This window comes from Molossus molossus, unplaced genomic scaffold (genome assembly GCF_014108415.1).
Source record: "Molossus molossus isolate mMolMol1 unplaced genomic scaffold, mMolMol1.p scaffold_m16_p_12, whole genome shotgun sequence".
Taxonomy (NCBI): domain Eukaryota; kingdom Metazoa; phylum Chordata; class Mammalia; order Chiroptera; family Molossidae; genus Molossus; species Molossus molossus.
Window position 1 is genome coordinate 63,479,891 of NW_023425347.1, and position 25,668 is coordinate 63,505,558.

Here is a 25,668-nt window from a genome sequence, read left to right on the forward strand (position 1 = left end):
ATGGAAGGGAGGTGGCAGGCTCTGTTCGGAGGAAGAAAACTGAGAAGCCATGGTGAGGACGGGACAGCAGCAGGAACGAGGGTGGCGGATGCAGGCAGCTGGAAGGGCCAGTCCCGACTCTCCTGGCCAGCAGCTCACGCAGGGAGGGCGGGGCAGTGCTCTCAGAGGAAGAGCCTGGCTGGGCTCCAGGCCTGGTTGAGCACACCGCAGTTCTGTGACTTCGTTCGGCAAGTCCTTTTCCTCCTGAGCCTCAGTTTCTTCAGCAGAGAGCGAAAACACGCCTTTTGCCATGCACCGGGTTTGCAGCGCTGCGCATTTGGCAATGCACCTGTTTGTCTGGTACACCTGGCTGAGCAATGCAGGTGTCTAAGAGCGGCTGAGTAGCGAAAGCGGAAACACCCACAGAGACCAACCCACAGGCAGGCGGGAGGCGCCCCAGGACCCGGAGGTGGCCGCGCCCTGGGCCGCCGCACGCTGATCACCTCCCAGCCCAGGCTCGCTTGGGGGGCGCCCCATCCACTGCCCTCCGCAGCCTCTGGGGCAAGGGCCAGGCCCCGGAGCAGCAGGGCAGACATGGCAGACCCCGAGGGCGTGGCCGAGGATCTGGACGCCCTCATCGACGACCTGGACTACCTCCCGGGCCACTTCCACCTGGAGATGCAGCTGAACTTCGAGCCGAGTTCGCCCGCCTCGCTCCGCGCCCGAGACCTGAAGCTGCAACGGGATGGCCTGCGGCAGGAGCTCGAGCTGGTGGCCGCCCCGCAGCGCTCGGCAGTGCGCCACCTCCTGGGCACCTTTGCCTTCTACCTGGAGGAGCTGGACGAGGCCCGCGAGCGCTTCCTCGAGGTGGCCCGTGAGGACCCTGGCAACCTCAACGCCTGGGCCAATCTGGCGCATGTGTACGGGCGCCTGGGTCGGGAGGAAGAGGAAGAGGCTTGCGCTGGGAGACTGGCCGGCCTCATGGGCCTGGAGGCTGACTCTGAGACTAATGGGGACCCCCAGGTCCGCGCCGCACGCTGCCTGTCAGAGCAAGGCTATGCACATGGTTTCGACGTGGGCTGTGCCAGCCCAGAGGAGCGCGCGAGGGTGCTGGCAGCTGGCATCACACTCTACGACAAGGCGCTGAGCTATGGGCAGCAGGTGGGTGACCCTTCCCCAGGCTGGAGGGCTGAGGTGGCCCCTAACGTCCGCAGGGTTGCCCCCGCACCTCCCAGACTCTCCACACCCTGGCCCTTTGGCTCCCAGGGAACTTTCCAATGTGCCTCTCCTCTCTAACATCCCCCTTGGGTCCCAGACCAAGTCTGTAGCCTTTCTCTGCTGGGCTAGGGGTAGACCCTCTTCCTAGCTGGGCAGCCTGCCATAGGTTTTTATTCTGGCAACACCACAAGCTCAATTTGGCCAATTCATCCCTCTCATCGTGCCTTCCCAACAAGTACCTGTCCACATGTCTCTGCACACCACCTAAGTAAAAGTCACAACTGGACATCCTGTCAGAAACTTGGGCAGCATTCTTACCCCCTCCCTCCCCCTCATCTCCCATCCCCATCCATTCAGAACTCAAATTCTGTCCATTCCCCCACTTCGTATCTCTGGGGTCTGTCCCCTCCTCTCAGCTGCTCTTGGCCAGCCCAGCCTCCATCATTCCCTTCCTGGACCAGTGTCGTCATCATCCTGCTTGGTTCCTGCCCTCTGGTTTGACCCTTCTGCCCCATCCTTCATCCTGCTGCCAGTGTCATGTTCTCAATCTTGCTAGCCATGTCCCTCAGTTGCTTACAACCCGTGACCCCCCACTGCCTGGCAGATAAGCCCAAGGCTCCGCAATGGGCATTTGAGGCCCAGTGTGATCACTGCCCTCCCTCTGCCATGTTCCCCTTCCAGCCAGGCTTTTCCTATGGTCTTTTCTCCTTGTTCCCCCCGAGCGAGGTCTCCTTACAACCCACTTTGCCACTCTCTCAGCCTCTTTCTGAGGTGCCTTTCTGCCCACCTTTGCCTGGACATCTCCACAGTCTCGGACATCCCTCCACTTACTTCTCCAGGCTAGGTCAGGTGCTTCCCTGGGCTCCCAATACCACTGCTCACACTATCCATTTACAAGCCTGTCTCCTCAACTCCACCTTGAGGTCTTTGGGAGTGGGGACAGCATCTTCCTGGCTTACCGTGTACACCCGGTACCTGGTCCACAGCGGCACTCACTAAATGTGTGTTGAGTGAATGTAGGGGCAGCATAGGGGCTGGCAGCAAGTATACAGATACTAGGTATGTTAGTTACCTATTGCTGCATAGCAAACGCCCTCCAAAACCTAGCAGCTTAAAGCAATAAGTATTTATTATATCAGGGCTTTTGTGAGTCAAGAACATAGGTGCAGCTTAGCTGGGTGTCTCTGGTCTGTGGTCTCTGAAGGCTTGCTGGCTCTCCTTCCACGCTTGCTCACGTGGCTGCTAACCAGACTCAGTTCCTCACTGGATGTGACCAGAGGCCTCATTCAAATCCTTGCCACAGGGACATCCTATCATTTTTGCTACATTCTGTTCAGTAGAAGTGAGTCAGTAGGTCTAGCTCACACTCAAAGGGGGGGATTGCACAGGGCACAAATATCAGGAGATAGGGATCACTGGGTGCCATCTCCAGGCAACCTGCATTGGATGACTAGAAGGCTCTGTCCTCCTTCCTACAGGAGAGAGAACCTCAGTCCAGAAAGGGACCGTGACTTTTCTGTGAAGGCACAGTACAGGCAGAGTTGAACTGATAAAAATGGCATTTTATAATGGTTTAGATTTGTGATATTTAAATAACAACATGTCTTCATACAGGGCTCTACTCACAAAGCCTATTCATACCCACTTGGAGCCTTTTCCACCAAAGCTTCTGGCTTCAGAGAAGAAATGTGGAGTCCAGACCTCAGGGGTGAGGGGTGGAGCGCACAGACCTGACTTAGAAGGAGCAGTGCAGGGTGGAGGTGAAGAGGTAGACTCTGTCGGGGGTTCCAGGTCCAAATCCCAGCTCCCCTACGCTCTCTCACCTCCAGTCAGTCCTTAGCATCACTGAACTTCTGTTTTCCCCTCTGTAAAATGGGGATACTAATGGTACTGATGTCCTCAGCTTCCTCATCTGTAAAATGAGGACACGTCATCTGGTTGCTGTCATAACTGAGAGCTGGTATTTGGAGGGCACCTGGAATCGAGCCTGCAGAGAGACAGCGGGATCACAGACAACCCCTGCCTGTCCTGCCCGAGAGTCACCTCCACCCCACACTGGGTGTAGCCGTGGCCGATGTGTGGGGCCAACAGGACCAGGCCTCCTGTTTAAGGCCCGAGGCCCCACATGCCAGCTGCTCTCAGCGGGACAGCATTGCCAGCACTGTTTGTGTTGTGTGGTCTCGGCGCAGAATAGGACCTAAGACTTGGCCTAGGAGCCAGGAGGCCTGCTGGGGGCCTTCTCCTGTCTGGATTAGGGATTCCCCATCTGTGCAAGAGGGGCAGGGAGGGGGGCTGGGTGGTCTCCGAGGTCCCTTCCTGCTCTCCGGAAGGGGCTCCCTGGGGGAAGGCTTACTGGAGGAGGCGAGCAGGGAGGAAAAGTTTGGGCAGAGGGATGGGATGAAGGCTGGCTCTTCCCTTCCTGGTGTGGGCCACATACCTAGTGAGTGACCTCCCAGGAACAGAGGGTCAAGCAGGGCACTGCCCGGTGCTCCAGGGAGAGCTGTTGGTCAGGTGGGAGGTGGCCACCAGGCTGTGTGCTGTGTCCTCAGGCCTGGCCCAACCTCTGCTCTCCAGCCTGGACAGAGGGGCTGTGGTCAGTTCCCACCCCCCGACAAATCCCAGGAGAAAGTTGGGGATCTGGAGCTCCCCATTTCGTCCTCAGGATTAGAAGAGCTTGTGCTTATAAAGCGGCTGGCCCAGCATAGTTGCTCAAGGAATAGCCGAGCTGGGATAATGACGATGATGTCACTATGGTCACAGGAAGGAGGCTTGGGTCCAAGCGCCCAGCTCTTATCTGTTGCTGTGCAGCTATGGACAAGTCCTTTCATCTCTGGCCTGTGTCTGGTGATCTCAGGTTACTGATTATCCAGTTGAATTGTGAGGTAAAAGTGTCCACAAATTGGTCAATTCTGGGCATGTCTGAGAGGCATATCATCAGAATCTTAACATTTATTGAGCCCCTGCTGTATGCCAAGACTCCTCTCTCAGCTCAGGGCAGAGTGGACCCGTGTCCGGCTGGGATGTCCCTGCAGAGGGGGTAAGCACTCGCAGGTGCACATGGGTCAGCACACGAGGGAAGCACACACATGACACACTTCTCTTACTTGCCCCTCCAGGCTGACACCAACTTGGGAGAAACTCAAGGAGAAAGAGAGGACAATGGGCCATAGTTCAAGTTCAAATCATGAAGAACAATCAGAAAAGGGGAGGACAGAAACCCACAGGGAAGGGAAAGTGGCACATCCGTTTGTAGGTAGCATACAGCACCTCTAGATCTGTCCTGTGGGTGGGTTTGGGGAACGACGAGATTTTAGGCATAATTCCTGTAACCTGGAATAATAACAGTCACCATAGAAACGCCATCCATAAAAACACAGCTTAAATGTCACCTCCCTCTTGAAGCCTTCCTTCATACAACACACAGCTTCACACAGTAATATTCATGAATGTCTACTGTGGGTGCCTTCAGTTCTCACAAGAACCCTCTGATCCCATTTTACAGATACGGGAACTGAGGCACAGCCAGGTGACTCGCTCAAGGTCATCGTAGGTGGCAGCTGAATCCACTCCACTCTGCCTGACTCCAAAGCCTTTGCTCTTTCTGGAGAGGCCAGAGAAGGGGGGATGCGATGAGTGTAGTGCACATGGCTGACGAGCAGTGAGGGGAGACCCCTCACAAACCACTTCCAGGAAATCTGGGGTGGAGGAAGTGTTGAGAGAGAGAAGGTGGGTTTCCATATATCATTTGGGGGGTCTGGAAGGATAGGGCAGAGATTAACTCAGAGTCAGGGCCAGGGGAGGAGGAGATGGGACAGCAGAGTGGCAGTTGTAGGACCCCCGACTGAGCGGGTCGCCACCCACAGGAGCACAGCTGGGTGAGCAGCTGGTGGTCTGACCCACCCTGTGCTGCAGCCCCAAGAGATTTTTCATCTCAATGAGGCTGGGACTGTCCCAGGCAGGGAGGAGCTCCCAGAGTTCAAAGGATAAAGAGCAGCTGAGGAACCAATGGCCAGCTGGCTCATCTGCTAACTAAAATGACAAGAGAAAACATTATAAAAGCTAATAATTTGGCCCATAATCCAAAAATAAGCAGAGTGTGGGTGGGTGGGTGGGTGGGTGAGTGCTTATGACTTCCTTTCCCAGCTCTTTATTCCCTCCCTTTCTTCTTTCTGAAGTTATAAAATATGACCAAGCAGATTGCTTTTATCTGTCTTTTCTCCTGCCCTCCCATCCCCCTACATACACACACGCATGCACGCACGCACAGATGGATTCTTCGTGGCAAATCTCAAGGTGAAGTGGTATTAAGAGCATTTTGCAATTAGACCAGCCAGGTTAAAATGCTGCCTCCATCACCAGTTGGCTACAGGCAAGTCATTTCACTTCTCTGAGCCTCAGTCTCCTTATCTGCAAAATGGGATTCTAACATCTGTCTCACAGGGTTGTGAGGATGAAGTGAGAGAACATGGCAGGATGCAGATCCCATGGGGGCCAGCCCTTCCCCCGGCCCACCCTCTGGCCCCACAGTGCTTGGCTGTTGCTTTTTCAGCAGAGCCTTTCCCAGCCCTGGCTTATCTCCAAGGGATTTGTTCCCCAGACCGCCCTCTACCTCCCCCACCAACCAGGGTCTCGCACAGACCTGGACACCCAGGAGGTCTTTGGGACTACTGTTAACTTCAATTTAGTTGAATAACTGAATTTTAAGTCTTAAAATTCCTATTTACTTTTCGTAAATAAGGTAACTCCAACTCGTATTTCTTTAAAAAGAGACATCCCTATCCCAAGCCAACACAGTTTCTGAGTTTCCTCCCCCTTTCCCATGGTTCTGCAGGTTCTTCACCCCCTGCGTGCAGGGCAGGCCCTGGGAGCCACGAGGACCACCACTGCCGTGGGTCCCTCCCTCCCCGCCTGTGCCCAGGCACTGGGCTCAGGATTTTCCGTTCACACCTCACACACACTCGGGCTGAGTACTGTGATTCCCCATGGTACCAAGGACGACAGGCTCAGGGACAGAGGTCACTTGCCCGTGGCGACCCATTGTACCAGATTTCACCTGGCCAGCGGCGGGGGGTGGGGAGGCAGGCAGTGCTGATAGGCCGGCCTCACAAACAAAGGTGTGGACATTCCGATGCCTCACCCAGAGGGTGGGGACCTAGCAGGAAGGCCAAGGCCACAGCCCGTCAGCAACCCCAAGGTTCCCAGCATGCACACACCTTCTGCCCATGTGCCCCCCTTCTCCCTCTCCCCTGCTTCCCCAACACCAGCGCTGCCCGAAGACACTGGCACCTCAGATGCTGTGCAGGCAGGTGCAGGCGTGAATCCAGTCAGAGTGTCCATGTGGAGTCTGTGGACTGCAGGGGATTCCGGCCCTGCTGGCCCGGCCCTGGGTGACCTGGGCCAGCTGCTTAACCTCTCTGAGTGTCCGTGTCTCCTCTGTGGACTAGAGGCAGTGGTACCAGCCTAGTGGGTATAGAAGGAGTAACTGGGGTGTCAGAGGGAAGGCCCAGCCCCAGTGAACATGGAGGGATGCAGGCTCCTCGTTCTCCCTGATGGGGCTGCCTGGGCCAGGGGTGCACCAGAGCCGCAGCTTCTCCTTAGGGAGCCCCAGCCCCTCTCTGCTTCCTCCTGCCCTTCCTGCGGCCTCCCTCATCCTGGCTCAGAACCAGCCTTGGGAAAAGAACAATGACATTGGAGAAGACCCCCACTTGGGGTCAGGGGCCAGGGTATGGGTGCCTGCCCCAGCCTTGCCCTGACTGTGGGACAGCGGGCCAATCATCTCGCCTCCCTGGGCCTCTGCTTCCTCCTCTGTCAAATGAGGGGCTGGGCTAAGGTGGTGGGCAGGTAATTCAGGGACAGGAAGGGCTTGAGAAGCAGAGAATCGGGGGAAGGAATGAACCTCCTGGCACAAAGAAATGTGTGAACACACACATGGAGGGGGAAGCCACAGCTTAGGGATTTGGGGACAGTATTCTAAGGACTTAAGAGTTGATCTCCAACTTATGAGATCACAGGCAGGGTTTCTCCTTCCATGGTGCTTACGCACACGCACACGCACACTCTCTCTCTCACTCTCTCTCTCCAAATCTGGTTTGATTTGGTTCAACTAGGAAAGGAGACAGATGACCACTAGATGATGAACTAGGTACTGTGCACTCATGCTTTTTTATTTTTGAAATTAATTTATTTATTTTTATTTTAAATCCTCACCCGAAGATATTTTTCCATTTATCTTCAGATAGACTGAGAGGGAGAGAGGGAGAAACTGGCCCTTGACCAGAATCAAACCCGCAACTCTTTGGTCCACGAGCCAAATCTCTAACCGCTGAGCCAAACTGGCCAGGGTGATTTCTTTAACATATATATTTTTTAGAGAGAGAGGAAGGGAGAGGGAGACAGAGAGAGAAACATCTATGTGAGAGCAAAGACTGACTGCTTCCTGCACATCCCCTACCAGGGATTGAGCCTAAAACCCTAGGCATATATCCTGACTGGGAATCGAACCAGCAACCTTTGGGTGCATAGGACAACGCCCAACCAACTGAGCCACACCAGCCAGGGTTCATGTGCTTTTTCACAGATTAGCTCACTTGGTCCTCACAGAAATGTTGGGAAAGCAGAACTGGTATTACCTCCATTCTACGGATGATCAAACTGAGGCTCAGAGAGGTGTAGCGACTTGCCCAAGGGCACACAGCCATAAGTGGCTGGCAGGAACTAATTTCAAGTCTCTGGGACATAAAGCCCAGGCTGAGGGACAGCTTTCCTGAGGCTCTGGCTCCAGCCTTCTGGTGGCCTTGGTGCCACTCACATTTGCAATATCAGCACCTTCTGAGTTTGCTGCTGGCTTCTCTCCCTGCCTACCTTGCAAAGTTTGGGAACTGGGTCTCCTCTCCTCATTGATACAGGACCCCAGAGCCAAAGCCTTTAGCATCAGCTGGCCTGTGGGAGGAGCTGAGACAACTCAGGCATCACTATCATTACTACTGCAGGGAGGACACGTCTTCAGACCTGCCCAGCCCCTACTGATGCTAGACCTGGATTTGGACCCGGGACTAGACAGGGTCCCTTTTCTCTAGGGACAGTGCAATCGAGAAATGGCTCAAGGCAGTCCTGCAAGTCTGGGGAACTAGTGCAAAGCAAAGGTGATCCACAGGGCTCGGGTTTACAACAGACCTAGCACCAGAAAGGGGGTGACAACAGGGAGCTGGAGTTGATCTAATCAGATCTTAAGAGTCACACAGAACCCTCCAGAGAACCCAAGACAGGGATGCATAGGTGACTTACTTTCGTGGCATAGCACCCATCCTTCCAAGGCCCTCCACCCGGTCACGCTGACAACCCTGCCAACAAGGCAGGCCCGTTTGTAGAGGCAGAAGCTGAGGCCCAGGCTGAGCCAGCAGCCTTTCTAGGATACCTAGGGGAGGAAAAGGCAGGCGTGGGCCTCCAATCCCATCCCTCTGTTTACTCGCCATACCCTCTGAGGCAGGAGCTGGGCGGGAGAGGAGGAAACCCCTGCTCATACCTTTCTGTGCACGCTCCCACAGGTAGCAGGGAAGACCCAGGTGGGGTGGGGGCAGGGCTTGGTGTGCTCTGTGTCATCACAGAGGACATTCCAGTTGTGCAGGAAGAACATATTCCTGAGTCCTGCCACCTTGGGACTTTCTTTCTGCGGCGTCAGCCTTAACGGGTCTGCTGATGCGGTGGAAAGAACAGGCGCTGGAGGGAGGCAGGTCTGAACTGGAATCCCGACACTTCTGCCCTGTCCTGGGCTGTGGGGCTGGGCCGATCTGTGGCTCTTCCTTAGCCGGTATCCTCACCTGTAAAGGCGGAGGCTGCATTACACCTCAGCCTGCGTGGGGCCCCAGTGCCACGGGGCACTAAATACCCAGTGGATGATCGATGCTCGAGAAATGTTCATTCCTTTTCCTCCTCATTCCCCCTCCCCTGAGAGAAAATTAGTCAGCTGTCAAGAATTAATTCACAAATGTAGAGTCCCACGGTCATCAGGGGCAAAGTTCAAACTGCAAGGCGAATATTTTCCTTAAGAACCAACAAGGTCTCTGTATAGCCTATCTGAATGCACACAGACTCATAAGCCATTGGTATACTGACAGATCTTCTACTGAAATCCTTTAAGATAGCCAAGTCTCCAGTGTTTCCTTCTGTGGGGGTCACCTTTGGAAGTAAGTAGAATGGCTAAGATCCATCCTCGTGCCCCCGAGTTAACACAAACCTGCTCTCTAATAGCTTGTCCTCATCCTGCTAGTCTCTGCAGGCTTTACCAAATCACCCACCTTTGTCACTTACCCATCGAACTACAGCAGCCTGGATCTTCAGGCTTCCCCGAGGATCCCAGTTTCTGATCCTTTGGCTCATTTAAAAAAGATCCACCAGCCAGCCTGTTCTCACTCGGCTCCCCGCAGTGCGGTTCAGGGAGAGCCTAGAGCCGTGGTTCTCCAACGAGGGTGTGTCCTCTAGAGGGCCTGTTAAAATGCAGTTGCTGGACCCTACTTCCAGAGCTTCTGATTCAGTGAGTCAAGAATCTGCACTTCTATCAAATTTCCAGGTGATGCTGTTGCTGCGGGTCCCGGGACCACTTTGACAGCCACTAGTCTAAGGTAGTTGGGTGCAGGGACTCTGGGGCTAAGCTGCTGAGGTCTCAGCTCTGCTACCTTCTAGCTGTGCCACTCTGGACCACAGTTGCCTCATCTGTAAAATCAGGATAATAATAGTCTCTACCTCATAGGTGAGCCTGGAGAGGGCAGAATGTGTTAACACATGCAAGCTATATGCCTGGGCCATAGCAAGGGCTCAATAAAATGTGCTGTTATCAGCATAGCAAAAAAAAAGGCACCATTCCTAGGTTTCAGTGCAGGCTTTCACACTGGCCGTGTGACTTTGAAGACATCATCTCACCTCAGTTTGCCCATCTGTACCAGGAGGGTAATGACAATACACTTTACATTCCACACAGGGTGTTCTGAGGATCAAGTGGAAACTGCATGTGTGTTTTTTGATACGCACTGTGCAAACACTTGCAGCTAGGTGTTATGGGAGAACATGAACTTGAAGTCAGAGAGACTTGGCCTGAGCGCCAGGCTAAATAGGCAAGTCTCTGCCTCTTTGAGGCTCAGTTTCCCCATCTCCAAAATGAGAGAAATAATAGTGAGAGCCCCAGAGAAGCTGGGAATGTCCTGAGAACCCCTCGTCTGAGGTCTGGTCCTCTCATCTTCAGTTAGTACCAGTGTCTAAGGATTTCAAATCAGGCCCAGCGTTGGCACCTGGGCCTTGCCCACTCCCCTTCCACAGATCGGCCACACAGCTCTCCAGCTTGAAGCCTGGGTTGCCTCACACTGGCCAGCCCCCTCTTGTAGACACCAGAAGCCCCAGCTCATGGGGTCATGATAAGGACCCACACTCCCCTTCTGCCAGAGCGTGTTCAGCCCCCGAACACCTTGCCTTTGGGAGCCATCAACTCTGGAAGTGAATTCCTTGCAGCGTAAGAGGTTTCACAGCAACTTTATTCTGCAGGAGAGAAGTAGAACAGCCCTTCCCTTCTCCAGGAGGGGAGGGAGCAGTCAGAGGCCTGTTTAATTTAATTTAACGCACTATGGCTTGCTAGGTTGCCCCTGGTAACAGCTTCAGCTGCTGCTTCAGTTACAACCAGAAGGATTTTTAAAGAGACAGCTCATTTCAGGGCCAGAATTTCACAGCAGAGTGAACGGCATCCACCAGCTTTATCAGGGATAGAAGATTAAGCCTTAGGCACAGCAATGCTTCCGATCAGATCCATTTATACAATTAACTTCATTCTGTATCTGCAACCCCATAAGCCCTGCTGAAAATGTAACTCTTAAGTGGGAATCTAAGGAGGGGCCATGTTTGGGACTTGTCATACAGATGTCACTCAGCTACTTTTCTGAATATCAGTTTCAGTCTTCAAGTGGAAGGAGAAATAGAGTCAACTTTTAAGAGTTGTCCCTGCAATTCAGGCATACTGCCACAGGTGGCAGTATTGCTCACTCAGTTCAAACCATAACCTGGCTCTTAAATTACTTAAGAGTATCATTGTGGTGGGGAAACCACTGGATTTTAAGCCCTAATACGAACTATTGTGTGACCGCTGCTAAATGGCTTCACCTCTGTGGTCGCAATGTCCTCAGAGATATAATAAGGACATTGATCAAAATAATTGAGTGTTGTGGACAAGGCTTGAGGGTAGGACTATGAAGGCCTGAGTTGAAGTCCCGGCTCTGTCATGTACTGTGTGGCTGGGCACATAATTTAATTTCTCGCAACCTGAATACCAAACAAGACAGTGACTGTGAACCCGGAGAGCCCTGAAGACATCCCATTACTCTCCAACACTGGGAACGCGTGGAAGCGAGGAAGGTGCCCGGGACCCTAAGGGCTCAGGCCTAGGAGTGCAGCCAGGCGTGGAGAGTGAGTGAGGCTGGATGCCTCTGGACGCCAGGGCCGGAGACCTCATTGCCCCAAGGGGAGCTGAAGTAGGTCACAGTGGACAGAGCAGCCTCCTGGACACCCCTAACTCCATTCGGCTTTAACCCAAACCAGGAGAAAGGGAGCAATCATTAATGGAGCAAGGACTCCAGGCTAGGCAGTGCCTTACAACACCTGTGAGATTGGTATTATTATCCCCCTTACAGATAAAGACAGAGCCCCACGGGGGCCTCTGCTCTTTGTATTACAGCCCCCACACCTATCACACCTGCTCTCGCTTATGGCTACACCTCCTTGTGAGGAGCCGGGGGTGGGGGGGCAGGTTCCGTCTCTTCATACTATGACTCAATGTGGCCAATCTCAAAGTGGGCATGAGGTCAGAGGTCATGAGATCACACCTCCAAGCAGCCAGGGAGTCTGAGGCACACATGCCTTCATCTTTCCATGGTCAAGCCCGGATATTATGTCCAGGTCTTCAGCCAGCTTGGCCCACAGTAGTTGTCCCATGAATCCGAGCTCCCTTCCCACATCCCAGGTCCTGTGTAGGTGGAGCAGGTAAGGTTACCCAGCACCCTATCCCAGCCTTTTGCTTTGGCCAGTGTTCCCCACTGAGCTCTCAAGGGACCTGCTGCTCTCCCCTCCCGACAGCCTGTTCAGCCAAAGCCCCAAAGCGCATTCCCTTCTAAGTAACAGGATTATTCTCTAAGGTGCTGTGAATGTAGAACCACCTTGGATCTTGGCACTCCCCAACTCTAACCCTTCTGTGGCTCCTGGTCCTAAGATGAGCTCCAGGTCCTAAGCCTGGCACTCAGGGGCTTCAGCTTGTCCTCCGGTAGCCTTGGGAGTGCCCCTGGATTATGTAGGGTACCACCTCCTGTACCCCTGGTGTTTCTTGGCTCTGACTTTCCTGCCTGACCGGAAGCTCCCAGCCACACAGGAAGATACTTGGGGAAATAGTGGCTGAGAAATGCAATTAGTGGGGCCTCCTCTTGGGGGTCTGGCTTGGTTCACTCATTGGGATCTGACTCAGGTCTCCTTCCTCTTTTCCTCCCTCCAAGCTCATCCATGGCTCCCCAAAGCAGCCACAACATGACTGGCGAGCGTCAGCTCCCCCACACCACATCTACATGCACCGGCTTCGTGCTCACCAGACTGCCCACATCTCCACGCTCAGCCTCCATCCGGAAGGCCCTTGTCCCCCTTCCCACCCTCTGAAATACCACTGCTATTCAAGACCTACCCTACAGCCCATGCTCTGCGAGACTCTCTCAGCCTCTGGCTGGGATGGCCTCTCCATCTGTTGTATTTGTCTGCATCCCTCACAGGGCCTTGGTCAGACTCTGCCTTGTACTATGATCATTGGCAACTGGGTGTGGTGAGAGGAGCATGGGCTTTGGAGCTTAACAAAGGGGGTTCAAATCCCAGCTCTGACACTGCACACTGTGTGAACTTGAGCAAGTCACTTTACCTCTCTGAGCCTTAACATGTTCCTCTGTATAATGGGATGACACCTACCTTGTAGGTGTTATGAGAATGAGATGATCAGTATCAGGGCCTGTTTTCCTGGGTAGGCTGGGAGCCCTTTTAGGCCAGGGAGCAATTCCCATCCAGGTCCCCATCCCCACAGCACCCAGCACTGGGCCTCACACCACAGATGCCCAGAAACACTGGCTGGACCGAATGCGCTCACCCTGGCTGCTGGGAGTGGAGGTGGAGGGATGATGGGGTCCTGAGCTGAGGAAGCCATGGTGGGGTGTGGGGTGGGTTCAGACTTGAGTCTGGAGACCATAGCAGGAGATGGATACAGAGGGAGGGGCCAGAGCCTGAAGCGGAGCTGATACGCACTGGGGGTTTTATTGGTTTTCATTAAAATTCCTTCCTGAGGCAGAAACAGCTACTCCCATAAATAACACCATAAATATTTTATCTGGTGCCCAAGTCGGTCTAAATGCACGGCAAGGTTGGCAAGAATAACAATGGGAGACAGTTCAGGGGGGTCCCGGGCCTCAGCTGAACTCACTCAGCATGCCCAAAGGGGCTTTCTCAGGAAGGGGGGAGCTGGGGGATGGCGCCAAGGAGGAAAGTGGGTGAACAGTGGGGGAGAGAAGGTGACCAATGGAGTGTGAGCCCAGGCTGGGGGGTGCAGAGCACAGGTTGGGGGCCAAGGGAGAGGACCTTATCTTGGAGAGCAAGACAGGCGGGGAGGGGATGTGCAGGACTCCTCATGTAGGACAATCACACAGCTTATCCCATCAAACCCTCTGTGGTCAGAAAGTGAAGTGACTTACCCAAGGTCATCCAGCAAATCAATATCAAGGACGTGTAAGGCCAAATCCCTTGTACTACTGGCTGCTTCTCGGGATTCAGGGAAAGTGTGGGAATCTTTGCATAGTAGCCTGAGTGCCTCAGTAACAGCAGCTCAGGCCATTCTCTGCTTCCCTAGATCCCCATGGAGGAGAAAAGGGGCTGGTACTTCACCATGGCAACGCTTTTTATCAGGTCAGGCTGGGAAGGGGGTACGGTACTGGGGGGAGGTGTGACCTGGAATCCAGGGGAGAGGTGGCTGAGCCCATCTCCATGGCAAGGGTTCCCCAAGTTCCCCTCCCTGCCACTGGCCAGGGAAAGAGGGGACTGAAAGCATGCTGGGGACAGCTGCGAGGGTACTGACCAGCTGCATCCTTTTCTTGGCCACAGGCTAGATGGCATCTTCCTGGAGCTGGGTAGCGAGGAGCAGAAGAGGCTGCCCGCCTTCAACCGCACCCTGGCTCTGCTCCGGCAAGTCCTCAAGTCCTCGGACCCCCACCACCGAGGTAGGGTCCTAGGGGATGGTGGGAGATCTGCCTCTGCCCGGCTCCCCCTGCACCTGTCTCTGTCATTGGCCCCACCTCTAGCACTGCCTCCCTGTTTTAGACCCCGTTTCTCTCCCTTACCCTCTGTGTCATACATTCATCTCAAGAGCTCACTCACCTTGCACAGGTGAGTACACCAACGGCAAATCACTACAACTGCACGTTTCAGGTGTGTGTCTCAAGACCCAGCATGTACGAGACAGATTCTGTCTCAGCACTCATCCCCTTTCTGGCCGGGAATGAAGGCTGTGCTGGAGCGGAGTCCAGGCATTGCTTACAGAGCCACTAGAACAGGGACCAGCCTTCAGAGCTGGAGCGGAGAGCTGCGCGCCCTCAGAGACGCCCCTAGGTGGCGCAGTACACTGGTTCAGCACGACGGTGTGTTCATCCACTCACCCCCTTGTCCCCTCCCCCACCCTGTTTCTCTCAGTAGGTCCCTGAGGGCACTTCTGAGATTTCATGCCACTACCCTCCCTTTGTCTTCCTGGGAGTGACATCGTGGTGTAGCTGGTCCCCTCCTTCCTTGTGGCTCCTGTCCCTCTCCTCCCTGCTGCTTCTTACAGACCCTCTCCTCTCCCCCCTCCCCGCAGCTCTGGCCTGGTGCTACCTTGGGATGCTGCTGGAGAGGAAGGACACCTTCTCCTCCACCCCCATGGGTGTCCACGACTGTGGGTACTCAGGAACTGACCCCCTGGACTGCTTCGGCAAGGTAGGTCCCCCCAGCCACACCCACTCTCCAAACTGGGACTGAGCCTACCACTTTCTCCTCCCCTTCTGGGACCCTCTGCTTCTCTGGTGCCATCTCCCACTTTCACCCCCTGGGTGCCCACTCGGGAAGTGCCCTCACTCCAGACCTTGCTGTCCAACCCAAACAGAAGTGCCCCCTGTCATCCGTCCTCTCCACACCCCGCCCTGCCCAGGCCTGTCTCCAACTTTGTCTTCCAGCCCTTCACCATCTCCCAGACATACATACCCTCGGGCTTTTCCCTTCAGGCCTTGGTTCACAGCGTCTCTCCCACCTCCAGGGGCCCAGTGGAAAGAAGAGGGTTTAGCCAGGGTCTCCCGGGCCCACAGGCCAGTGACTCTAAGGCAAGTCACTTCCATCTCTGAGCCTCGTTATCTTTTCATTATGTGATCTCTCTGCCTTTTAGATGATTGAGAGACTCAGAGGAGTTCACTGCAAACTGTAAAGTGCTGTTTCAGCCTTATTTCTGGCACCTTGTTTATGTGGCAATTCCTAGACTCGGCTCACTTTTGAAGTCTTTCCTGGAGCCGGAGACCTGTGCTATTCACTCACCTGTGCCCTGGGCACAGTCTGCACGGCGCAGCCCTAGTGTCTGCTGGCGGGTGATGAGCAATTTCTTGATGAGAGATCTTAGAACAGAGCATAACACTAGTTCATGAGTGTTCTGAGAGTTGTGTCCAATTGAATAAAAACATGGCCTTCACCGCCCCCCCCTTCTTGAGAACCTAGTCTATGCTGGGGCAAAGAGACGGACAGACAGGGCCACTGCCCTGCGGAAGTCACCATCTCAGGGGCAGCAGAGAACACAGGACAGGCAATCAGTAACAATACAGGGGTAAGTGCTGTGGCCTAGATAGAAACATTGCACCAGGTACGGGCAGGGAGAGGCTGACTCCGGCCCCTCCTCCCAACCACCCTGGGAAAAGGGGGGTGAGCACACTGGATGTGTCTGACGAAGAGGGGTTTGCTTGGGGTCTGGACGGGTTCACTGGACATGACCCTCAAACATGGCAGAGAGCATGGCAGTGAGTCGAGCTCTCGGGGGTTAAGTGCCAATGAGCTGTACCCCAAGGTGTTGGACTGTTTGAGAAGACTGAGCTTCCTGGCAGGTGGATATGGGGAATAAGAGCATTGTGATGACGGCTCTATCCAGAGATGGGGTTTCTGAAGGTCAGGCACTATTTAGCCAGTTCTGACAAACAGACAAATCGTTTGCTCTTACCCAGGCCATTGAGATTGCCAAGGACGAACCCCCGATCCTGAATCGCCTGGCCAAAATCTTCCACTTCCTAGGGAAGCAGGATATGGCCATTGGCACCTGCAACATGGCCCTGGATGTCCTACGGGATCCGGAGCTCAACTGGCAGGCATACTGCACAAGGGCCAAGGTGAGTCACCTCCTTCTGCCACCGGAATCAGAGAACAAGGGCCATGGGCCAAGACCTGTTGCCAGAGCCCAAAGACAATGGAGCCTTCATGATGGAAAGGAGCTTAGGTATCATCAACACATAGTTAATGTTCTGTACAGTTGTTAATTAAAAGAATAAAGGACCCTCCCATCCACTGCTGGCATCCCTTCTACAATGACCTATCTAGTCAGTGACCAGCAGCCTCTTCTTGAGTAGTATCCAGTGTAGTCAGACTGACCTGGGTTGAAATCTGACCTCTCCACTCATCACTGTGGGACTGGGGGCAAGCCTCTTATCCCTCCACATTTCCAAATCTGGAAGATACAGTTAACACCTATCTTAGAAGACTAAGTGAAGTAACATCTAATGCACCACGCCTAGAGCATGGGAGGTGCTTGTGAAAGGCAGTAGGGTCTTTTAGGGGTAGCCTAAGGTAGTAGACCAGAACTCTGGCTCCGAACACGTTAGTCTTGGTTCAAGTCCCATAGCACGGCTTACATACTATGGGACTATAGACAAATGGTCTTGCCCCAAATCTGTAGACTGGAGATGACTGTACCCATGTCATAGAGTTATGAGAATTAAATTAGATTCTGTGTAAAACTCAGCACTGAGCACATAGTCAGAGCTCATAAGTGCTGTTATTAGTATTTTTAACTGATTCACTATCTCTTGAAGCAGTCCACCACATGGTCATTCAGCTCTGCAAGTTATAAATTTAGTTGAGAACTGTGTCCCTCTGCCTTCCCCCACTGATCCCAGATCTGCCCTCTGGACCCCCACTGAGCCCATTTGCTTGGGGACAGAGACCTGGAGCTCTGAGTTTACTTTGCTACAGGCTGAACAGCCACTCCTATCTTCTCTATTACTTTCCTAAGGACATTATTTCCAATCTGCTCCCTCGTTCTTGGTCTCAATGACACCATCATTCTAGCACTATCTTACTGAAAATGTCAACCTCTCAACATTTTACATCCTCCTTTCTTGGTTTACTTTTTCTTCTTAGCACTTGTCACCACCTAACATACTATTTGCTTATTTATTATATTTTTTGTCTCTCCCCACCACCAAAATATAAGCTCCACAAGGGCAGGGAATTTTGTCATGTTGCTCTCTATTGTACCCTCAGTTCCTGGAACAGTACTTGGCGTACAGCAGGCTCTGGATGAATATTTGTTGAATGAATGAATGAACTGAGCGCCTACCATATGCTAGGTCCTGGTTGGAACATGTTCTCTCAATCATCATGCTAAACCCCAAGAAAGATATTAGTGCACTAATTTTGCAAATGTGGACAATGAGGCTCATGGAGGTCCAGCAACATCCCCTGGCTCACACGCTAATAAGGGGGGAGGGGTTGGAATTCAACCAAGTCCAACTGGCAATAAAACTAGAGCTTCCCACCCTCACCCTCCACCCTCCACCTTGTGATGCTCTTTTCTAGCCAGAGCCCACCCCACTGGCTATAGGGCATTAATACCTTCAACAATGATGACCCCCTTTTCCATACTTCCTCCTTCTCACCCCTAGCCCATCCTTCCTGAATCTCTAAATTTTCTAAATGCTCCAAGTGTGGGGGGAAAGGTAAGAAGTAGAGATGAAAGCAAGGGTCTGGACCCATTTGAGGCTTGTAAACTGGGGCCATCACCATTCTTCCCAAACCGCTTGCTTACTTGGACTTTCACAAAATCGGTGCTGCCATCCTATCTAAAATAACCTTGTCCCCAGTAACCTCAATCCTATCACCCTGCTTATTTTTTCATAGCCCTTATCACCATTTGAAATGGTACTGTTTACTTGTACATGATCACCTCCCTACTAGAATGTTAAGTTCCAACAGGACAGGGACCTCATCTGTCTTATCACCATTGCACCCCCAGTACCTAGCACAGGGACTGGCATATGGTGGGCACTCCATACATATTTATTGAATGAATGAGTGAATGAATGAAGGGCTCTTACTTCATCCAACCTGCTCATTGTACAGACAGGGAAACTAAGCCTCAGAAAGGGGAGTGGCTAGTTCAAGGTGTTATAAGACCAAAACCTAGGACTCCTGGGTCCCAGGCTCAGGAGTTTTCTGCTACACCACAGAACTTCCCTGAGTTGCTGTTGACAAAAAGACTGGCTTCAGTTAGAGTAGAAAGGAGGGCAGGGGTCCTTGTCTGGAGCATCTTCCCTGAGCTGACTCTCTGTGGGCAGATCCACATCAAAGCCTACCTTCATGACCTGGAGCGGGTCAAGATGGGGCTCGGAGGCATGCCTGACAGGAACCACCTGGCCTGCGCCAAGGCCGACCTCGAGGAAGTGGTCAAGGTGTGTCCAGGCCTCAAGACCTACCTGGACATCAGCCAGGTAAGGTAGTCACTTGGCTTGAATAGCTAATGGCTAAGAATCTATTTACTTTCTGCCAGGCCAGGCCTGGGAACTTAGGACACAAGGAGAATTAGGGGACATCGCCCCACCTTGTAACAGTACCCACCTCCTACAGGTGAGGATTAAATGACAGAATGCCCATACATCATTTAGAACAGGGCCTAACTCTTTCTAAGCACCCAGAAAGTGTGCACAGGGAATGATTACCATGAGGTGACAAGATCATCTTTTACATATGAGAAAACCGAGCCCCAGAAATTGCCTTGCTCAAAGTTATGTGGCCAAGAGTGGTGGGGCTGGAACTGGGATCTCTCCTTTTCCAGGGAAGGGGGACACACTTTTCGGTGAATGGCTGTGGAAGGAGGGAAGGTTGGAGTGCCGGGAGCATCCACGGCGGGTGGGCACGGGGGTGAATTGCAAGGCTCACCCTGGCCACCCTACCCCAGGTCTACTACTACATGGGCGTGGACGCGGTGCAGGAGCTGCTGGCGGTGGACGAGGCGGCGCTGAATCAGGCGCTGGTCTTCCTGGCCAAGGCCGGCGAGTCGGAGCTGGGCGCCTCGCTGCCCGAGCTGCAGCTGCTGCGAGGCAAGTGCCTGCGCATCAAGGGCGAGGAGGCCAACGCGGCGGCCTGCTTCAAGCGCGTGGTGGAGCTGGACGACCCGGGCTCCAGCTACACCGAGGGCTTCGGCTGCCTGCTGGAGACGCTGCTGGCGCAGTGGAGCCTGGCGCAGCTGAGCGACAGCGAGCTGGGCCGCGAGGTGGACGTGTGGCTGCGCTGCGCCCAGGACAAGTACCCGGCGGCGCGCCTGCGTCAGGAGCTGCAGCGGGTGTGGCGCGGCCACACGGGCGAGGTGCTGGGGCTGGCCCGGGCCTTGGTGGCCCAGGGACGGCCGGCGCTGGTACGGCTGCTCTTCGAGACCATGGAACAGGACAGCGAGGGCACGCGAGCACCACGGGGCCGCCGAGCGTTCTCCTTCTGACGGCCCATCGAGGCCCCGCCTCTTGACGCCCCGCCCCCAGAAGCCCCGCCCCCAGCCCACAGGACCAAGAACAGGCCCTGCTTGAGCAGATTCTCTTTCAGGAGTTGGAGTGGGGACTTCGAGACAGTAGGACAGTTTGACATGCCCATGGAGGTGGAAGGACCCGGTTCAGGAAACTGGCAGTTGAAGGACAGAATTGGGCAAATGTGCAGAGAAAATGAGATGGTTGTGAGTCTAAGAGATACAGAAGATAACTGTCTCAATTTTGGCCGTTTTCTCGTTCGTGGCGCAATCCCTGAGGCCTTAGTGCCAGGGAGTTCCGTGAGCAACACTCTATCCTTATAATAAAGTCCCTACTTAAGTTGACTGGAGTGGGTCTCACGGGTCCTGCAGCCAGAAAAGCCGTGGTTAGAGCAGAGGGCAAAACTGCACAGTGAGCAGGTAAGGGGCTGGCGGTGGTCTACACTCACGTGCTGAGGGCTCCTTCCTACTTGGCTGGCAGTCTTCCAGCCGGCCTCATCCTTGCTCAGCGTGGTCTGCAACGCTCCCAGACAAGGAATAAAGCCCATCAATAGAACCTTTGCTTGACTTCCCGGTTCTGGGAACCTAGGAGCCCACGCATCAGGAAATGCCACCTGCCCCTAGTCTTGGACCTTCCACAAGAGAATGAAGAGTTTCTTGGAATTTTACCTCTTGGAATCATAGACATGGAATCTTAGATGTGGAATTTTATTGCCAAAGACTTAGCCACCAAATCTTAGAATGGCCAAACTGGATTTTTGTGGCCCTACCTACAAGAACTACTTAACCTAAAATTCCAGATTATGTTCTTGCCAGACTCCAGGAAAGCTAGTTGTACATAACTGCAACAGCAAGACCCCATAATGATTTGTGATTTGTTTTGCAATGTGTTCCTTTCTTTAAAGAGGTATACTCACTGCTTCGTTCATATCTCTGATCCTCAGATAGTAACCAGGGATAGGCCAGCACCCCTACATTGCTTCTAGTGTCTCCAGTAACAGATGGAGAACAGACTGAGAGGTGTAGTCCTTAGAGATTACATACTCCAAACCTCTCATTGTGCAGATGGGAAGACTGGGAACCCTCCACGGGAAGTGGCCTACCCAAGATAACACTTCCTAGCCTCCCCTCCTTTGTACCTCAGACTTGCTGTCAGCATGTTTCAGGTTTGGAAAAATACAAATATACTTATTAACACTAATGCGTTACATGTTTATATGTCACCTGTCACATGGGTCACTAATATCCATTGGGATAAAGCTCTAACACAAATGATAGTGTTCTAGGTACCTGTGAAATCTGGACAGTGAGGTCACCCTAAGGCCCCCAAATTTCATCTCATGGCTCATCTTTGCTCACCACTTTGGGTAGTGACAGTCTCTACCTCCTTCCTTCCTCTCACCTCCATTGTAACAGAGTCCAGGAGATAACTTGACAGCACACACAGCCCGGTCTACTCCTCCCCCATCCCTTCTCCACCCATGATGGGAAACCATCTTTTTCTTCTCCTGCTTCCTCAAACAAACAAACTGAATTCACGGTGGTTTGCTGGCACAATTGGGAAGTTGGTGAAGTTTGTCTGCTTCCCCAGGCTTCCCAGTTTGTTTCCTTCCTTGCTTTTCCTGTCTCCCAGGTAATGCATTTCCCCCTCCATTGTCTCCTCCTGTCGAACCTTTCCAATAAACTTTCTTTCTGATCTTCTCATTCACATTACTAATGACTAACAAACACCTACTGGAGCTTCTCTTAGGGTATCTGCATATTGACCAAATGCCAAAAAAAAGATAGGAAATCCCATTTCCAGGACAGATCCTAGACCCATTATACGTGTAATCCAACAGCCCTGGGGAGTAGCATTCTATCCTAGTTTTACAGATGAGGACACTCAGATACTGACAATGGTCTTGGGTAAGTATGGAAAGAGCCAGAATTTGGACCAGACCTGCCCAGTTCTGTACTGCCTCCTGGAACACAGGTCTTCTTAGGAGAGTCCATCTGTGGTCTAGAGTTGGGTCTGTGATCACCAACTCGAACTGTCCCTTTGCCCCATCCCTTCCCCCAGCGCACTAGTCTCTCTGTTCCCAAACTGCTTTTCTTCTGTGACTGTACATCCTATTCCTCCACTGGCTTTTTTTCCTGTATTTCTATCCCAAGTGCTAGGCTCAAAGGTGCCTCCTTCAGGAAGTCTTACCAACTCCTCCCAGCTCTCATTAATCACTCCCTTTTATGCATGGAGAGCTCTCAGGGCATTGTGTTCCACTGCGCTGCATTGACTCCTTCTCCTTGGGTCACAACTGTGTCAACAGGCCTATTGCCCACCCCTGCCCCAACTCTGGATTTTTTGCAGCAGGAACTATAACTGAGCCAGCCTCTGCGCTGAGCTTGGCACACGAGACAGGTTCGGTTTGGGCTGTGGAGTTGAGTAAACTGACAGCAGGGATGTGTCTACCTCAGTCGCAAACAGGTGACCAGGTCTACAGTGCTGAGGTCGGGCCAGGTCTGCAGCCTAAGGACCTGTGAGGCCCAGAACTCAGCCAGAAAGTGTGGGTTTCCTTTCCTCCTCTCCAGCCTTAGGCCAATTCTCCAATTCTGCAATTGGGAAACTGAGACAAGAGAGCAGGGACCTGACCAAAGTCAAGCCATGAACTGATGACAGATTTAAACTGGAACCCCACTTCCAGACGTGGACCAATGTTCTCTGCCCTTTCAGGGCTGCCTCCTTTGCCAAGTTTACTTCTGTTAAGTCTAAGAGGACAACAGGCCTTCCATTCCTTCACACAGCTAGTAAGTACTTACCGAGCACTGGTCAAGTGCCAAGCATCGTGCCAAGCTCTGGGGCTCCAGTGGAGAACAAAATAGACCCGCCCTTACCTTCAGGGAGCTCCCAGGCTAGACCCTGCACAGCAGGTTATGCATGGCCTTATGGGCTGCACTGGCGGCTTGTGGAGACTAATGGGAAACTAAGGTTTCAGCTGGCAGAGCCGGCTACCCTCCCCCTTCACACCAGTCACGTGCATCTTGTACAAGTGGCCTTTCCTCAGCCCAGTGGGGAGGAGAGGATGGCTGTCCCTGGGCTTGGGACCTAGTCCTTGGCCACCCCTCTCCAGCAAGCCACTGATGAGGCCAGATCTCACAGTCCCCCAGGACTGCGGCTCTGGCTGGTTGGGGAGGCTAGTGGGTGGCTGATCTTTATTTAATTACAGTTTTGAGCCGTGCAGAACACCCCTGCCCACTGGGCAGCTGGGAGAACAACTGTCTGTTACACAGCCGAAAGCAGCAGGAGGTCCTTAGGGGAGCACTGCAGAGTAAAAGCCTTAATGACCCCATAATCGGAGTAATGAAGATAAATCACACCTCGTGCCGCCTGCCCACTCCTTCCTGTGCGTCTCGGCCACCACCAGGCAGCTACGGCTCCTGTCGAGCCAGTGTGAGCCAGGCGTGGAAGGAAAGCCAGTGAGACTTTTCAGTTGTAAGTTTCCAGAATCTCAGAGTTGAAAAGAACCTTAGTCATCACCTCTTCCAGCCTCTCCATCTAAAGCAGGACTCCTGTCAATAGTGATTGTTCTAAAGGAGCGTCCAAACCCCTTGCACACCTCTGGCAGACAGGCAGCTTACTACCTCTTGAAGGAATTAATTCATTTTTCAAACTGGTCTATCTTTTGAGTTTGTCCTTCTATTGAGTTGAAATCCTCTTTTCTGTAGTTCTGATTCAAGTTCAGCTTCTAGGGCCACACAGAACAGACCCTAATAAGCATGGTGAACTTGAACAAATTCCTTTCCTCTGGCCCTATTCTCTCTGTCTGTTCTGGCACCCGACACACTGTTCGAGTTGTTCAGAAGGTGGCTGGCTACTCTGCCAACGGCCAGGCCGAGCTCTGACCCAGGTTCCGGCGCCCGGCGCCCAGCCTGGCTCCCGCACAGAGCGGGTGCTGGCAGCTGAAAGCAGACAGATCAGGGCTCTCCCGTCCCTAATCAGGCCCCCAGGGAGCAGCACCCTGTGTGCATGAGGGTGGCTGGATGCCAAATGAAGTGAAATATCTCCTTTTCTCAGGCTGTTAACTTTTTTCTTGTTTAAGGAAGGGGAGGATAATGACATTTATCGCTTTACAACTCAGCAGTAAAATGAGCAGATGGAAAGAGATCCCCAGCATGGCGGGCACGCTTCCAGTGAGAAGCCCTCCCTGGCTCCGTGGGGCTGAAGTCACTGGCAAGGCGTGCGGATGGGGTAGGACACAGCCAGCTCCCTTGTGGTCCCCCTGCTCCGTCCCACCGGCAGCCACTCAGGCTGCGTAGGCTCTACTTGCCCTCGCTTCCGCTTCTGCCTCTGCTCACCCTATTCCACCTGCTGGAGAACCTTTCCTGCCTCCCAGGCCTGCGAGGGATACGACCTCTCTAATCGTGATGAGAAGGGGAGTTCTTGGCCAGCCCCGTGAGCAAACACGGTGGAGCTGCGGAAAAGCTACATCTGGCCTCTAGGTGGCCACAAAGGAACAACTCGACTAAGCAGGGAGTTTCCCCCGGGAGGGCAAAGAAAATCATCTTCATGGTCATCATCACCACAATAATTTACTGAGAAGTTGCCATGGGCCAGTCACACGCCTTACCTCACTTAACCCTCATAAGCCCATAAGCTGTGTTTTCAGCGTTATCTCCATTTTACAGATGCGGAAACTGAGGCTTGGAGAGGTTCAATAGCTTGCCCGCAGTCCCTCCACACTGCCTTGAATGGCAAGCAGGCGAAAGGGTACCAATGAGTAGCTTTTTAACTTACTTGGGGTTTAGATTACTTTGTCTTCCATCACAGATGTTGCTGAACACTTTAAAAATCTGAATGTATTTGTCATGTTTATGTTTCCAAACCCAGCAATAGCTCTGTGGCGGGGCTTGTTCAATTTGGGCAGGTAAATTGTTCCATTAAACTGCAGCTCCTGTGTGAGTTTATTTGTTATCTACCAAGTAAAAGAAACAAACAAAAGAACCTCTCATTTATGGTGGAGATCTATTGTTTCATCTGCCCGGAGCCCTCCCTGCGGGGACTCGCACTCCTCTTCTCCAGGGCTAGGAATTGTTCCTTCCCCACTCTGCTTGGAAGGGGAGAGCTGCCCATCACAACAGCCCCTGCCGGACCACAGGAGCTGACACGTGACCCAAGTTGGGCCAATCAGAGTCCTTCCCAGAGAGTTTTCCAACTTAGTGCAGGGACAGAAAATGTTCTGTCTGCTGAGACAGCTAATAGCAGCTGCCCCAGTTAGGATTAGGCTCAGCCTTCACCAAAGACCCAAAGACAGTATCTTAAACGAGATGGCAGTTTACCCTGTGAGGGCAGCTCAAGTATCACTCTAGTGCCTGCCCACGTCCCCTCTCCCCTCACCTACCAGGTACCTGCTGAAGTCATCCTGCTGCAAACACCTGCCACTCTCCACCCGACTGGAAGCACTGGGTCGTTGATGCCCCTGAGAGCTGCCTTCCACTAATGGGGGATGGAAATTGGAGAATCGCCCAGCCTCATGGGGGCCGGGGGAGATAGGATCATTCTGAGGCAAATTCCACATTCTCCCTGAGGTCCCATTGGGATTGAGGCCGGTTGCCCACAGCAGTATCCTGCTTGTTCATTATCACACCCTGGA

The 25,668-nt window shown here is 53.1% G+C and overlaps 1 protein-coding gene across 1 annotated transcript; it reads left to right on the forward strand.

Annotated features, from left to right (window-relative positions):
* The first annotated feature begins 429 nt into the window (after positions 1–429).
* Positions 430–20,020, forward strand: TTC22 (tetratricopeptide repeat domain 22). Its single transcript, XM_036257193.1, has 7 exons — positions 430–1,140; positions 14,102–14,157; positions 14,353–14,468; positions 15,098–15,216; positions 16,479–16,640; positions 18,864–19,016; positions 19,484–20,020. Exons 1-7 carry the CDS (start codon positions 574–576, stop codon positions 20,018–20,020), a joined length of 1,710 nt encoding a protein of 569 aa, XP_036113086.1. The 5' UTR covers positions 430–573.
* Positions 20,021–25,668: the final 5,648 nt, after the last annotated feature.